Here is a 17266-nt window from a genome sequence, read left to right on the forward strand (position 1 = left end):
AGAAAAACAAGTTGTAGTGAAGATGATGACAGTTTAATACTATAAAAAAAAACTTTCCAATTAATCACTCTTTGCACTTTGATCCTTTAATTAATTACACACATCAACTTAAATTAGCAAACATCAAAAACAAGTGGGCTGTTTTTTTTCTTTAAGAATATTGCTCATTTCATGTGCAACTGTTTAAAGAAATGTTTCTTTTCACATTGATCATTTCTACCCATTTGCGTGATAAGCCAACAAAAGTCATGCTTCATAATCTGGAATTACAAGTTCAAATGAACGTTAGCTCAGTTTTGCCGCAAAAGTGCGCCCCGACATCCAGTAAGTACTATTCCGCATTTATTACACTCCCACATCTTGCCAATCAAAAATGTGACTGGAGTTTGCTACAATATTCCTATGACCGATGCAACTTATCTCATCCACAACCTAAAAAATATGGCGTGGAAAATCCCACCACAGCTAGAATAGGTTCCTGCAAACTCCGCAAAAGTGCACATTTTGTAAAAACAAAACAAAAAAAAAAGGAAAACCGCAATAAATAAAAAGAAAAAAGTCCTGACAAACATGATTGGCACCCAGATGAGCAAAACTCTCCTATTCGTGAAGAAGAGGAGAACTTTGGAAAGAAGGAAAAAGCGTGCATGATTTTGCTTTAAAAATGAAACATGTGCTTGACTGAAATGTTAGTTGCAGCGTTCCTCACTATTTGTGATAAAACAATCTGGTGCTAAAGTTCCTGATAAACGTGTGTCCGAGCAGTACAAACCAATGATGATCATTGTAGCCTGATTGTAAAAGCTTTCTATGACTTCAGCCCTGCTTTAGTGCAATTAGGGGATATAATCAAGTTTATGACCTCTACAGTTCATCACCAGCAGGTGACCCACTGGGGGTGGGGGTTGTGGGTGTTTGTACCTTAGCAGCCATTGGTTAGTTCTTTTGGCTGTCCGTCCGCAGCCACAACATACCCTGTCTGGTGTAACGCACCATGGCACTGACACAGGAAGTAAGACTCACGGGGCCCACGAGGGCGTCCAGCTCTGCGAGAACCCCTAAAAATGAAGGGGCGACAGTAAAAATATAAAATACAAAACATCAAACATATTGCCTCAAGTTCAATGACACAATTGGCGCCACATACCGCTTCCTTTGCTCGCCATCTCTTCCGCCTGCTCCCAGAGGTCGTGAGCGCTCAGGACTAACGTCGTGATGTTGACGTAGGACAGCGCCACCTGCTGGACTGCGAGAGGGACCGCCATGGCGGGCCCCGCTGCCGACCCACCGTGTTTGTTGGCGCCGCAGGCTGGGGAAGGGATGCTGGCCATGGGGGACGACGGGGTGTCTGGACCTCTACGGGATAAGTTAGGAGAGGAGGTGAACCGGCTTGTATAGCTGGGCTGATGTGATATGCTAGCTTACTTTGTGGTGCAGACGGAGACGTCAAGTGTGGAGTTCTGGAAAATAATTACAATTTGATTGTCTCTTAGGGCACAGTCACACTGAAATTCTAACTTCTTCCCATATCGGCCTGCAGTCACACTTTACGTAACATCATGATGCAACGCGGTATCAACCCTCATCAGTCATCCCATTTATTTCTATTATGCAAGGGGGTGATTATCATTAATAACGCATTGCGAGGCTTGATCAGAGCACTCTCGCTAGTCTTTAGGCGTCAAGTGTGATAAGCCACAAGATGACAATACTCACGTTGAAGTGGTCAGTCAGCGTCTTGGAGTACTTGAGCGCAGTTTTGTGCTTGTGGCGAAACATCGCCATCTGCAGGAGAGCCTGGCACTTCAAACTGGAAGAAGGCACAGGAAGAGGTTCATTGTTTTTGGCAAACATCACAGAAAAAGGCAGAAGGATTTGAAGATAAGATTCCATTCCACCAAGTGCTAACCTGCCAATGTGTAAGAATTTGTTGTTATTATTATTATTAGTAGTAGTATCAACATTTCAGCTTGTTGTTGTATCCCCCGCCCCACTTGTAGAGCCTTTACTTGTAGAGCACTTGGCTGGGGGTGAGTGCGTGATGTGACATCCACTCACAAGAGCAAACAACTAGCGGAACTGGAACTAATTACTGTGTTATAGCAGTTATTTTTATTGCAAATGTTGAAAACAAAACAAAAAAAAAACACGAGAAAAACCTTGGTGGTCTGCAGTCGGAAGGAGGCAATCTAACAACAACAAAGGAGGAGTCTCCTGTATTCACATCTCAGGAAGGAGACACTTTTTACTCAAGAGGAGACTGAGGGCAGCAAGAAAATGGACCACGTGAATAGTGTAGAATAATACTGAGGTATCCGGGGCTAACACGGTAAGCTAATGCAGTGGTTTATGCTACTGTTGCGGTACAAGTAGTACCTCAATGGAAAAGCGTGCGGTGGAAAAGGTGCTGATGGGTGTGTCCTACCATAATGCCACAAAGTCCTTCTCTGAGGGTGGGGCACATGGGTCCGATGAGTTTTTAAGTTTCAGCACGAACCTGTGGAAGAGCAACCAGAGGATCACAAGAGCAGCAGCATTTTAATGCTAACGGCCGTGTATCGAGAGGAGAGCTCACTTGAGGAGCTCCACGGTCTCCGCAAACATGGTGTAGGAAGACGTCGATATCCGGGGGTCCTTTTCCATGGCGATGCCGCTCTCCACAAAAAACATGGCGGCGTCAAGGTAGTTGAAGGCTTTGCTGAGCTTATCCGACTGAAAGAAAACAAAACACAGCCTTTTTGGTTAACCGAGCGTAGAGATGGAAGAGGATGGATTTAGGACAAACCTCTGAATCCGCTTTGTGCTTCAGCCTTTTGGCCTCCTTGATGTAGTGCTTCACTGGATACTTCCTGCAAGGAAGTCACTCTGTTACTAAATGAAGCCATTGCTGCCGTGGTGCATCATACCTGTCCTCAGACTGGAGCAGGGGCCTGGGGGGTCGTTGCTTGGGGGCCTGTATAGATGGCTTCTAAGGGTTTTACAAAAAGAACATTAGGAACATCTGGCAACCTGCCGCGTCCTCTCAGTTGCACTGGCCAGTTACCTTCTGCTGTGGCGTGTGCTTTGTTCGGCTGCTCTTGTGCTTGCATGAGTCTTTGCTCTTCGGGGCGTCCTTGCGAGTCTCTACGCCAGACACTTTGAGTACTTTGGAGTCTTTACGGGCGTCTTTGGCTTTTGGGGGCGGCCGCAAATGCAAACTGTTTTTCTTAGCCTTCTTTTCCTTCTGCTCCACGGATTGGGTGCTGCAACCTCTGAAGGGGAAAGGATAGGAACGCTGAGTACACAGACACATGAACACTAGAGTGGGTACTTAGTTTACACCAAACCATACAATTAAAATTCAGAATTTATATCACATTTATATCAAAATATGGGATGGGTACTGATATGGTGTACTTCCAGGCAACCTTTTCTAAAAGCATAGTGATAAACACAGTCGCGTCATTAGGCCTACTTTGGGGGGCTTAAGTCCCCCCCTAAATAATTTGATATTTTTTTACATTTTTTTTTACAAAAAAAATCTCAATAATGACAATACGACAAATTTCATATAATAGGACAAAAGCAGGCTAATAAGCAAGCCAATAAGCAGGCTAATACTAGCCTACTACAATAATAAGAAGAATAATGACAGTAATAATAATAGGCCAATTAATAATATATTAATTTTTTTAAATTGATTTTATTTTTACAAAAAAGTCTGACAAATTTCATACAATAGGGCAAAAGCAGGCTAATACTAGCCTACTACTACTACTACTACTACTAGTAGTAATAATCAGAAGAATAATGATTATTAATAATATAATAATAATAATAATAATAATAATAATAATAATAATAATAATAATAATAATAATAAGCCCCCCCCCCGTCCTCAGAACCTACTGACGCCCCTGGATAATCACACAATGTCCAATGCATTCCATTTAACATGTAAATAAAACTCCTGCTGGAGCAGTGTCACATTAAATGTCTTCCCCACTCAACAATTACTGCCAACTAGTAAATTGGCCAATATCCAATACAGTACTACCTTCACAATGTTTTGTCCTTATTAGTATTTTAGTTAATTCAGCCATTTTTATTCCTGTAACCGACACAGCCTACACTCAGGTAAAAAAGCAAGCCAGTGTTTGTTATTCCATAACCTACTCCACTTTGACCGAGGACTCCTTGTTGGATGAGGTCATCTTTTTTTCCAGCTTCCGCTTCTTCCTGGGAAGAGTTTTGTCGTCCAACTCCACCTGGAAGTTGTCAAGAAGAAGGTTATATGCAAAGAGGCCACACTAGCATGCTAGCATGAGTGCTATAAGCTTAAAGTTCCCACATTGTGAGGTAAACTTTTCTTGCTGGCTTTAGGGTGTTTGCGTGCCTCCGTCTTGCGTTCGGATGTGTGCAAAGTTCTCTCTGCATTCTTGGGTGTCACCTGGGGAACTCTAGAAAGCAGACTTAGGTCGATCTTTACCAGCAGGGATGTAACAGGTCTGTTGTGGACATTCAAAGAAGGCTTGGGATCGTGTCCAGACTTCTTGCAGGACTTGTGGGTTATGGAGGGCGGAGCTTTGGGAATCATTTTGGCCTCTTTATCACAGATGGCTTCTACGCTGGCTTTGCTACTACTAGTTCTCATTGCTGGGGCAGGAGAAGGTTGGAAGGGACGGGCCGGACTTTGCGGGCGGCAAGAGCAGGGGTCGGGGTGTCTGGTTCCACAAGATGGACAATGGCCATCACGTTGGACCTGGACCACCTCAAGCCTGTGATTGGGTTCGGTCGCCTGTGTGCCTGGTGCTTTTAAAGTCCTCTCACTGCTGCTTTTAGAGTCACTGCTTTTTTTGTAACGTCCCATTTTCGTTTTGACCTTGGGTTTGTCTGAGATAGGGAGTACCACGGCGTCCTCACATTTTACGTTGCGATCCTTCGCTGGTTTGTGCGCAGCGCCTGAATGTTTCTTGGAGCTGGTACAACCATTCACATCGGCTACGGAGTTTTGGCATAAACTCTCCTGAGAACTCTGGACGCACGGCTGTACTTTGGGAAGGTTTCCATCAAAATCCTTTGGAGGTTTCGGCTCACAGACGGGGTCGGTCGTCTCCACAGTTGAGTGTGTGGAACTTTGAAGGGAGTGCGGCGGTTTGTGAGCGGGACTCTCGCAGACATTTGCGCAACTTTGGCTTTCATGGCCCGAGTTCTGTTGACTGGAGCGGATCCAGTTCCCCAACTGCCAGTTGCCATGGGATGCCGCCGCTGCTGCATCAGGCTGCAAAAAAATAAAAATTAAAAAGTGCAAGAAAAGCAACACACCACATACATTCACACATACACCCATCAACAATGTAATTACATGAGATGCAGGAAAAGCCTTCTTTTTTTTCTTTTTTTTTACACTGAAGAGGGGGCTGTACGGCAGTAGAGTGGTTAACACGTAGGTCCCACAGCTAGGAGTCCAGGGTTCAATCCCACCCTCGGCCATCTCTGTGTGGAGTTTGCATGTTCTCCCCGTGCATGCATGGGTTTTCTCCGGGTACTCCGGTTTCCTCCCACATTCCAAAAACATGCTCAGTTAATTGAATGGTTGTTTGTCTATATGTGCCCTGTGATTGGCTGGCGACCAGTCTAGGGTGTACCCTGAAGACAGCTGGGATACCCCCGCGACCCTCGTGAGGATAAGCGGTAGAAAATGAATGAATGAATGAACAAACAACTGCAGTGGGGACCAGGCTTCTACAAAAGATGAGGTGGGTTTGTTTCTTTCACATTTTTGTTGAACGAAAGGCACAAAGAGGTGATGATGCAACTGCACAATAGAAGACATCAAAAGTTTGGTGCAGTTTTAAGCTGAAAAAAATGGCCACAAGGTGGTAGAAGTGCATTTTATAAGAGCTTGACATGTTTCTTTCCCATTGAAATACATACACCTGCAACAACCAGGAAGTGAAAAGTGTGTAGCACATATGTAGTAGGCTACGCAAGAGAGTGCAGATTTAGTATATATACTGTACATACACTACCGGAAGACACTTTCTCATTCAAAAGCATGAGAGAGTCCTGTATGTCGTGGAAGTATATCAATCTACCTCGGTTTTGGAGCTGCTCAGAGGCAGTCTGCAAGGTTCCTCACTGTCAGACTCGGATCTGGAGCTACTGTCCGAGTCGCTGGAACTTGCAGATTCCACACCGCTGGATTGAGCTTCTTTGCGCGGACTGCAGCAAAACAAAAAAAAACAGGATCACAAACCCTTTTTTTGGAAAGGAAAACGGCAGCTGATTTTTGTGGTGAATTCCAGAAGCATTCCACATCTAATAGGCAAATGATGGCCAATTTAATTGAATCACAACAGAACATTGTTGTGGAAATGGTGGATTAGTCAGCGGGGTCATGTGAGTTCAATAACTGTCTGCTGCTCATAGTTCCCATCTTTGGTATTATTGTGAGATAAGGATTAGAAGCGGGAAAAGGACTCACAGTGAGGAGCTTTGCTCGTTGAGATGGGAGGGATCTCCAGAAGACAGGGAATGGCTTTCTGGAAGAAAAGTAAACAAACAAAGCAAACATTAATCAAAGCATGAAAGCAGCAGAACATAGTTTAAGGTATAAATAAATCAACCTGCAGCCAAAAATGAGCACCCAAAGGCCCTTTGGTTCATTTTTCATTAGAGCATACAAGGTCAGATTCCTCACTACAAGCTAGCAGCATTGCAGTCTTTGAGCATTCACACTAACACAGAAACGTGCGTCCGGAATGTTTGTTTGGATCTCACCAACCTCAGAAATTCCACACCTGTTGCACAAACAAATTTGAGCCTTTTTTTTGGCACGGTGTCATTTCAAATACAATGGAATTTGTGATGTACAGGGAGGAACCTGCGAAAGTACACAAACACTTAGGAGATAAACAAGGTTTGAATCAAGACTATTTTTAAATACACGTCTCACATGTGGAATATTGTCTTTTTAAATGATTGTATTTAAAGTAAACTGATAGAGCGCTCAAGAAGAGGAAGAGGCACTAGAGTATAAAACTAAAGATTTGATCTTATTTAAAGTACTTTACAAATATAGTGTACAATTATTTTTCATTTCTTATATTAAACGTTTTTTTTTATTAAAATTATATTTTATAATCATATACTGTATTTTTTTCATATTATATTGTATTACATACTATCGTATGGAGATGTTGGATTTTTTTCTAGAAAATAAAAAAATATATATATATATATTACACATACCATATAATTTATACATAATTACAAATAAATAAAAAAATATGTAAAAAAATAAAACAAATAATAATACACAAATAAGTAAGTAATAAAAGTATGAGTCAATAAGATAATAAAAGAGAAAGAAATTTAAAATTCATCCTCTGACATTTTTTAAAAACTATAAAATTTTATTTTATATTCCATATACTGTATTTTTTAAATAATATATTATATAATATATAATATATTGTATTACATACTATAGTATGGAGATGTTGTAATTTCTTTCTAGAAAAAAATATATAATTACATATAACAATTTATAAATAATTACAAATAATAAATTAATAAAAAAACTTCTAAAAAAAACTAAAAAACGAAAACAAATAATACATAAATAAGTAAGTAATAAAAGTATGAGTCAATAAGATAATAAAAGAGAAAGAAAGTAAGAATTCATCCTCTGACATTTTTTTAAAAACTATATATGTTGTATTTTTAAAGCGAATCCTACAGCATATCGCAGAAATTAATTTATCGAGGTCGGGTCTGCAACCAATTACCCGCTAAAAAAGGAGGTAGGCCTGTATATAATTTGGTTTATGTGTGTCAGCTGCAAATGACCGTTTCTCATTTGCATGTTCCACACTGAAGTAACATGAACTCTCCTTATCGTGCACGCCCACTGTGTTTTATAGTGTAGCTTCATGACTCACTCTGCCCCGGACATGAAGAGACTTGCTCTGCTTCCTGTCAGGACACACAAAAAGCAACAAGAGAGGAGCGTTACACTGCATGATTTATTTGGATGTTGGCATTTTAAATATTGTATGTAAAAAAATATGTCTACAGTATAAGAAAACATGTGTGTGTGATTGCCAAGACCTGTGTGTGTGTGTGTGTGTGGTATGTGACAGTCTGACCGGAGTGTGACACCAGTGCATGGCTCATTAAGAGCTTAAAGGGAAACGGGGCTCCTCCTCTGGGAGTGAACGTGCCCGGTAAATGATCCGACAGCAACGCACAGCTGCAGCGTTTCTGCTTCTTCCCTGCTCCGTGTGCTTTGTAAACACGCTTGAAGCAAGCATGCCGCAAAAAGGAGCCAGTAGCAGAACTTGGCAACAATAGAGTAGAACCTCTTAAGCTGTAGACCACTAAGGTCTCACGGTTTGTAGACGGACCACAATGTTAATCACACAAGTTACAACAACCGTCATGTGTAACATCAAGCGAAACGTCAGCGTGTCTGCCAGACCTCCATTTAGAGAGCTCCAAAATGATAATTGGCGACTTTTCTGCCATACTTAGTCAAAAACACAAACCAACAAAGAGTAGAGCAGGAGAGAGCGGCTGTTACCTTGACTGGGGGTGCGTCGGTGTTCGGGATGTGTATGGCTGTCAAAAGGGGAGGCCAGGAGTGAGTCATCTCCTACAAAAAACAAAAAATGTATAAAAAACATGAACATTGTGTACAATAGTAATGGCAATACAATAGTAATGGCAAGAGTCAACAGTTATCAATGAAGATGCAATTTTACCTTCAAGATGTCTTCAACACGCAGTGCTTCATTTGCCCTCGTCTACAAACAATAGTACAGGTTTAGTTCGAGGTACGTCACGTTCATACATCGCACAATTCAACTTAAAAAGCAGTAGGGGGATGTACGGCTTATTTACTAACAAATAATAATTTGTTATTGTTATCAACTTAAAGTACCTAAAGGTCAAATGGTCAGACTGGGAGGTATGATGGTAGTTAGTGGGGGAGCTTATCATCAGACATGCAGCGAACAAAGGTTACACACTTTGTTGGCAGTCTTACTTGGCGACACATTTAACAGGAAAAAGGTCAGCGGGTTATATGGAAGTAGCCAAAGTAGCCTGTGGAAGCACTTGCTCTTTCTGCTAAAAACTGATACCTTCTGTTACAAACGCGAGCAGATCCAGCCCAGATTTTGCTACTACGAAAACTCACGAGGACGTAAAAAATACAAATATGACACAACAGGCGGTATCAGGGCAGCAGCAGTGTGGCTCACACAAGATAAACGATGTCGACACACTGCATTCCTCATTGTTGTAAAGGACCCCCCCCCCACGTCTGTTTTCCCTGCACAGCCTTTGAGATATGCTCCACGGGCCACTTACGACTATTGGTGACAAACATTGTTTATTGTTCCGTAATCCGCGTGTGACATCATAGTAGACGACAGAGGTCAAGACACCCCCCACTCCCATGAACGTGGGAAGTGCCATCACTTCATAACACAACTCTGTAATACGACAACTTTGCAGCTTATTTTTCGAGTTCTTGTTATTGTGTCCGTGTCCCACTGCAATAGCAGCAAAAAATAAATAAAATAAAAAATATTGGACTGCATCTCCAAGCTCCGATCTTGGTACTCCGATACAAGCAGTCGATTCCAGACTGTGCCCGACCGGGTCTATCCAGCACCTACCGTTACTACTTATTTACTTTACATAAGATTTAGTGTCTATTTATTTCTTTTATGAAAGGTGGTGGTTATGATTAAGAACTGGTGAGGAGCGATCTCATTTTTTTTTTAAACATATTGGAAGTTTTATTTTCATACAAATCAGTACATTGGGAAAAATGGGTGTCATCAGGATGTCATTGAAAAACGATTATTTGTTGTTGAAAGAAATGTATGGCACGATCACCACTTGATGGTGTCATATGTGACCATCCGTTGTTGAATGCATGTTCTGATTTGTTCGTCCGTACGTGATGTGGGATCATTGGCGGGTTTAACAATACCCAACAGTAACAGTACCCAACTTGGACGCTGACACAAGCCAAACATGGCAGGCTTTCGATGTCGACTTAGCCTGAGGGCTCTCATGCAATATTGCCAACCACGTCGGTCTGTGTTTGAGCCCGAACTGGAGAACCCACACTGGCAAAACAACCAGACTTTAAGTGTCAACCACGCACACAAAGTCTCCAAATAAATCATGCTTTTAAAGTTTTCGATACTGCAGTTCTCACCTCCAAATATTGGGGCAACGCTTTGGTCTTGCCATGGTCGGCTTTATGGATCTCCTGCAGTGGAACGTACCGCTCAGGTGAAGGCTTCAACTTGGGCGACCCACTGAGCACCTGGTCCTGACCGTCCATGGGCCGCACATACGCCGTCGGCTTCTGGGTCATGGCTACGCTGGGCTGCTTGGATGAGGAAAGCGGAGGGAAGTTCTGTGAGAGGAGGGAGTTACCGCTTTTGCCAGGCTGATGCATCTGGGAAGCATCTGCTGGCGACTGCTTGAGGTTAAATGTGGAAACATCCATGGTGGTGGCAGCGGCTGGGGCTTCTGTGGATGCTTGATGCGAATCAAAGGTGTCTTTAGCGAGGGCGCCGTTGGGATCATTGGAATGTAGGAAAGGTAATGGCTTGACATCCGGAAACTGAGCGGACCTTTCCTGAAGAGTGCTAGGGTGCTCCCTGAGATCTGAAAAAGCCTCATCCTTCCTCTTTTGGCCTATTGGATGGTCCAGTGAAGCCTTCGGCAACATCACTGAGTCTCTATGGTGGTTTGGAGAGGGAGGGGCAGTAGTGGCGTCGGTTCCGACCTGTAAGGGGTAACTGTTACTTGAGGGGATCGCATTGGTTTGGCTGGATATGTGATGGGTCTGATCTTGGACGGGAGGTTTGCCGGGCTTTTCGGAGCTGGGCTGCGTGAAGATTACGTAAACTGAAGGATCAGAGGGATTGTTGACGTCTTCATAGCTGCCCAACATCCTCTGGATCCTGTCAGAAAGCTCATCACCTTTGTTTGTCTAAAATGGAAAGAGGAGTAAAGGTTTCATTAGAGGAAAATCAACTCCCAGTGTAGCAAAGCTTCATATTTGTGTGGCCCAAACTTTGCAACATGAACATGTCACATGACTCCGTACTTTGTATGGCACCCCAAAAAGTGGGACACTCTCAGTGCTGAGTTCTTTGACTTGGCTCGTTTCTTGGTTCCTCTGTTCCCAAGCTTGGAGGCGGAGACGATTCCTCTCTTCATCATATAAACTGCAGAGGATTAACCAAGAAAGACATTAGAAATAGCACCACATTTAAACATACACAGCAATCAATATCAATATGCAAATCAATCAAAAGTAAAAAAGAGAAAGCTAGTGTGGGGTTTCATGCCAGGGCTAGATAAGCAGGGAGCTCACTGGTCTTTCGTTTTGAGGCGTGCCGTTAGTGTCATTTAGTGACAACCAAACAAGTTTTCAAACTGGGGGGCCTGACGTTATGACGGGGGGGACACACAACCACTGTTGTCATCAGCACAACAGAATGTCAGTGTAGGTTACCTTTGTGTAAATGTTGTGAATGTCAATTTCTTTGTTTTGCTGCGAGTTCATGGCTACGTTTGTTTGAATCTGGTTCCAGGAACGTGTTCTGGTTGTGACGACATCACAGCCAAGATGGCGGTGGTTCGGAAAATTTGTTATGAGGGGTGTCAAAATTACAAGTTTATTTCACAGGTTTATTTATCTATGACAGAAGTATGACAAAAATGTTTTAAGTGAGTACTTCATATTATTATTTTATTTTTTGTTATCATCAGCACTTTAGATCTCGGTTTTGGAAAGAGACAGCAAAAGATTTAGACACTACTGTTATACAGCATGCAGTCACAGACCAACCCAAACAAGGGGCATTCAGAGGCGTCTCTCGAGGGGGCGAGTACGGTACCCATCATTTGTATGGATGCGCGTAATTAGACTGGCAGACACCACTGAGGGTTTACCGCAATCTGTTCTTACTGGTCCCCAGTGACTCCCTACAGACTTCAAATGGACATATGTGCAAATCCTATTAAAGTAGTAGTAAAATGAAGTTGCTTACTGCAGTAAATTAAAAAGTAACACCACATCTAGACTATTCCTTGAAGTTAACATACTTTATGTCTACATTTTAATGGGGTTTGACCTCAACATGAGTGTTGATGGTCTTCAACCCCAACGGAGATGCTCCCATGGCAACAACAGCACAGATTTGGGAGGAAGCCAAATAAATGATGGAGCATGCTGCAAGGATCCGACACCACCATCACCCCCGCGGGGAGAAGTGAAAACCCAAAGTGAGTAGTAAACCCCCAAACTTAAAAAAAAAAAGAACTTTAAAGCCATGTAACTCAAACAACTGCAGCAGAGAACATCGCCCAACATCTTGATTAACTGACATGCTCAAGTTTCCTACAACCCAAAATGCAACACAAGATCCCCAATCAGTAATATTGATTTTCTCGCTAGTGAAAGTGTTCTACGACCTTTTTCTGTATAAAGAAGAAGAAGGATGATACAGTGAAGGCAGGTGGTCGCTCTCTACTTGTGAAGAACAACAAACAGGTTTCATCATCCATCAAACAGAGGAGGACGCGCCCTCTTAGTACATCTGTTTTGAATCATAAGGGAAATGGTGCATGAGTTAAAAGCTGCCTGCGAGGATGGGGAGAACGGACACTGCAGAAAAGGGCGGTTTAGATGCAAGTACCTACATGGGGTGCAGTTGGAAGCCCCCCTGCCCCTTGGCCAAATGTGTAACAGTGGACGCTGGAATAGTGTGCAACTGAGTTTAAAGACCCCATACTGTGGTACAGTTAGTGACAGACGTAAAGGAAAACGGGATCGTGGTGGCACTCAAGGAGACTTCAAAACAACGTGTACAGTTACTGCCTCGTGTTTCAAAATAATACTGCAGAAGTAGTCAAAGCACATTACGCTACATAGAACCCAACAATCAAAACCAGGCACACTAACCAACACTACCATTCATTCTCACTAAAGAAACTCATTTTATTTAAGAGGAGACCAAGGACAGAAAAGCCCACATCTGGTAGCTGGGAGAGCTCTGTAGTCTTTACTTTAAGATGTGTAGCAAAGCTACAAAGCTGTCCTCCATGTTCGTGAAGTGGTGGGCATACACACAGTGTTGGCTCAACTGGCTTGGGGTGATGTAGACATAAATTTGTCATTCATCATGTCATGAAAACCCGGAACTTCAACAGCGGTCGTTTGAGCCCCTCTTCTCTCAAAAGTAGAGCAAAAACTTTCAAGATTAGCCTATTTGCTGGAAATCCAAAATGATCAAAGCTACAGATCCTACATCTGAAGCTGACTGATGGATAGTTGGCAGGCTTTATTTTAAGATATGTAGCAAATGAATTTTTTAGCTAACAGTCAAGATGACCATAAGCAGTTTTTAAATTATATGTATATATAGTTAAATACAAAAAATATGTAAGCAGTTTAGGCTCTGTTTATATTTTATTGCGTCTTACAGGACAGACTGTACCAACTGAGGAAGGGTGGGGGGTAATGGGTTATGACACCTGGTTGAACGAATCTGCACCCATGTCTATTTAAACTTCACGGATTTGGGGTTTTATATTACACGTCCCAGCACTAAACTTATTAAGAGTGCTTTCCGAAACGTGTTTAATTCTGTTGACGTTTTTTGTGTACATTAAACACCCCTCTAACTTAAAGTTTGCCAGGTGGCGTCAATAAATGTTACCACAAAAGTTAGCGTCGTTACAAATAAGATTACTTAAAAGGAGGATTTACGACCAGTCGATGGCACGTTCAGCAATGTTCGAGTTATGGGCCAAAATAGCCACAATTGTTATGTTCGCTAACTTATTTGAGGTAAACTAGCGTCAACAAACGCAGCCCAGCTGGTTAAAATCAAAACCAGCTGATTTCCCCTCCTCCTCCTACTCGAACTTTTTTTTTGTTATAAATGATCATTAAAAATACCAGAGCATGTCAAACTGTCGCGATTACACAACCAACGCCAACATTAACAGCTTGTCTTGACACTTTGACAACAGTTGACAGGTTGACAGCAGACTAGCCCGAGCAAGCTCAGTTACACCGCACACAACCCACTTACCCGCACTACTGCTAGCAGCTAGCCGAGCCCGAGTGTACCTACCTCGGCTGGGATGCCATGGCGCAGCCGCTCTCTCTCTCCGGCGATCGGTTGTCATGTGTTCCTGACAGTGGCCGCACAACTCTCAGTCGGCTCGGTCACATCGTTTACCGGCGAGAACAAAATGTCCAACAAATGGACTGTCACGCCGGTGATGTTGTTCGGTAGTCGTTGCTTTGCTTCCAGTGTTTGGGTCGTCCACTCGCTGCCCACTGGGCTGTTCCACTCCATACCGCCATTAGGGGACTGCCTCTGATTTATACACTCAAAAAACCTTAAAGTAGCTGCTATATAAATATAAACCTGTTGTGTTTTTGTTTAAAGACGACACAACAAACAAAAGTGATCAATAAATCCACCAAGGATCTTTTTATTCCTTGATCTTTTCACATAATCTAACTTTCACTCGGTTACCCCCGTGTGACTTGACATGGTACAGTCAAGTGTCATATTCATAGGTGAACGCTGAGAGTTTAGTGCTGTATATACAATTGTTCAGCTATGTGTGTCAAACGTGTTTATTGTGTCAATGCTGAGTGCGTTGAGCATTGAGTTGTACCAAAATATTAATTCTACACCAAAACTATTATTGCGTCTGAATAATTAGTAATCTGTGAATGCTGAGACATCACTTTAAAGTTATTGTGTGATTTTTGTGGTGTTGTTCACTGGAATGCTTAACATATGATAAGTAATTGCCCATTTTTTATCATTTGGGACTTTCTTTCAAGTCAGTTATGGATAGAAAAGGAAAAGCATCAGATTGCTCTGATAGCATGGCCTCCAATGGCCTCTAGGAGGCGTATGAGCACAGTATTTTACGTCATTAAGGGGTGACATAATGAAAACGTGAAATATTTGTTCAGAAAAAACTGTCTGGTGATTACAAACAAATAAACGAATCACACAATAAATGAAAATGAACTTGATAATTTACCTTGTCTCTTGCCTCCAAATCGGCAGAAGGAGCGTTCAGCACCTATAGACACTTCATAGAACAATGGCGCTTCATGGAACATTGGAGTGAGACCTCTTGTCAGTTATACAGTCGCTTTGCCTCTGCGATTGTAGGCGGGGCCGTTTGCATGGTGCTGCAAGGGAACCCGGTGGGGAGCAATGAAGAAAGAAATGCTGCAAATGTTTGACAGACAGTAGGAATGGCCTGTGGGAAAATACATGTCACAAACGGCAATACCACAGCTTTACAGAATCATAGTCGGGAGTCACAATACTGATGCTACCATTGACTTTATGAATATGATTCCTATTTTAGACTTAACTGAGCAGAAATAGAGTGTCAAGCTATTCAATGAAAACTCCGGGCCTCCCTCCCCTCTTGGAGCATGAGCCCAAACACGTGCGGATGAAGCTGTGTCACTGGACACTCGTTCTCGGCGGTTCTGTTCTGCTGCTGCAGGCCCACTGCCAACAGACCGAACACACACACACACACACACACCACCTGGCTTCACTTACAATAGCTGGAGGCTCAGAGACGCTTCATGGATCAGCAAAACTGCAAGATTGTTGGTTTGTGTCAATATCACTTTTTATTGTGTGTTTTTTTGTGTAGTTTGTGTGGTCATTTTCCATCCACTCATTTTAAACTTTTAAACTTAAATTTGATTAATTTTAGTAATTTCAAATAATGTAAAAAAATATTAATTAATAAATAAATAGTACATTAATAATTAATAAATAATATTAAATTGGTTAATTCTTATTAATTAATAGTAATTATTAAATAATAATTTTAAATAATTATAATTGTAAAATATATGGAATTAATTTTAATTAAAGCTATTAAAGTTATGTGGCCCATTGTCTACTAAATGGCTAGTGACCTAAAATAAAGAAATAACCATCTTAACCATAAGATGGCAGTCTTGAGCCACTGACGCGCCTCTCTAAAAGTATGTATTGGGTTTCCACACAGTGCAGAGACCAAATAATTGATCCATATTTGTTTAACAGGCTTTATTGTAAGTGGCAATTATCCATAATGAAATACTGTACTTGTGTGTTGTAGTACCACAGAGTAGTGATTGGTTAATGATGTTGGATTAGTATTGCAGAAAACACACTCACCCTCACCTGACCAGCGTTATTTCAGTCTATCACCAAACATAAAATAAAATAAAATAAAAAATATAGGTATGGTGCAATAAACTGACTCTGCATTTGAACTCATTCCTCCTCCCTTTAAATGCTCTTTAGTGCAACATGTTGTGATACAAGTGATACACAATCTCAATCCTAGCAGCACGATAGGCCCTCAAAACAACCCAATTGTGAGTGTCCCTGGTTTCATATCGGGATGGGACTTCTCTGCCAGAATGTGACGAGATAAGGCGGACATTCAAGAACGACGTTCTGCTGCGTGATCACCTCCACGCAAAACGAGGCGGCCGTCCTACTGGGGCCGAAGTGCTCTGTGACATCGTAGCGGAGGCCGCATCCGCTCGGGATGGTGACATGGGCGGTGTGGGCGAGCAGCGTTGAGGCTGCCGACCTGACCTGCAGTTGATCTGATGTGACCGTCGAAGTGTTGATGGGCATCACCACGTAGGCGCGTTGGAAGCTCTCGCCCATGTTGCACTTAATTTTGGTAGACCAGCAGTATTCCCCGTGGTCTCCTATGAAAGAGAAATAACGTCAGAAGGTGACTTCGCTTGCAGCTATCAGCTACATGCTGTCCGCACCTGACCTTCAACCCACGAACCCACAACCTCAGGTTGGGAGACGACCCCTCTAACATCTGAGCCATGCCGCCCCCATTTCCTCCCATTTGATGCCAAATGGAAGGGGAATGTTCAACAAAGGCGATAGACCAGTCTTCAAAGTAATACTCTTAAGACACAAACTAATCATCACAAACTAGTTGCACTTGTAATTGTTAGAGTTAGGTGCTAATTTTTTTTAATCATATACAAATTGCCGTACCCCACTTTAGGAACCAAAATTTTACATAATTGTAATTCTAACCTCTAACCTGAGCCTAACAGTAAGCCAATAACCTTAAACCATCCATCCATTTTCTATGCCGCTTATCCTCACTGGGGTCACAGGTATGCTGGAGCCTATCCCAGCTGTCTTTGGGTGAAAGG

At 42.4% G+C, this 17266-nt stretch overlaps 1 protein-coding gene across 1 annotated transcript; it reads right to left on the reverse strand.

The window, feature by feature from the left end:
- Positions 1-515: 515 nt before the first annotated feature.
- aff1 (AF4/FMR2 family, member 1) lies at positions 516-14406 on the reverse strand. Its single transcript, XM_058064234.1, has 19 exons — positions 14163-14406; positions 11123-11243; positions 10220-11005; positions 8748-8789; positions 8567-8638; positions 7926-7959; positions 6467-6524; positions 6078-6204; positions 4331-5260; positions 4156-4247; positions 3044-3251; positions 2907-2968; positions 2786-2849; positions 2576-2712; positions 2426-2497; positions 1717-1810; positions 1426-1460; positions 1148-1356; positions 516-1058 (listed from the first exon to the last, which is right to left on the reverse strand). Exons 1-19 carry the CDS (start codon positions 14177-14179, stop codon positions 937-939), a joined length of 3282 nt encoding a protein of 1093 aa, XP_057920217.1. The 5' UTR covers positions 14180-14406; the 3' UTR covers positions 516-936.
- Positions 14407-17266: the final 2860 nt, after the last annotated feature.

Source organism: Doryrhamphus excisus, chromosome 2 (assembly GCF_030265055.1).
Source record: "Doryrhamphus excisus isolate RoL2022-K1 chromosome 2, RoL_Dexc_1.0, whole genome shotgun sequence".
NCBI lineage: Eukaryota > Metazoa > Chordata > Actinopteri > Syngnathiformes > Syngnathidae > Doryrhamphus > Doryrhamphus excisus.

Coding starts and splice junctions, on each gene's coding strand:
- aff1 (XM_058064234.1), bottom strand. Junction 11,006..11,122: donor TTTTTGGGGTGCCATACAAA/GTACGGAGTCAT, acceptor TTTCCATTTTAG/ACAAACAAAGGTGATGAGCT. Junction 4,248..4,330: donor AGAAAAGTTTACCTCACAAT/GTGGGAACTTTA, acceptor GACAACTTCCAG/GTGGAGTTGGACGACAAAAC.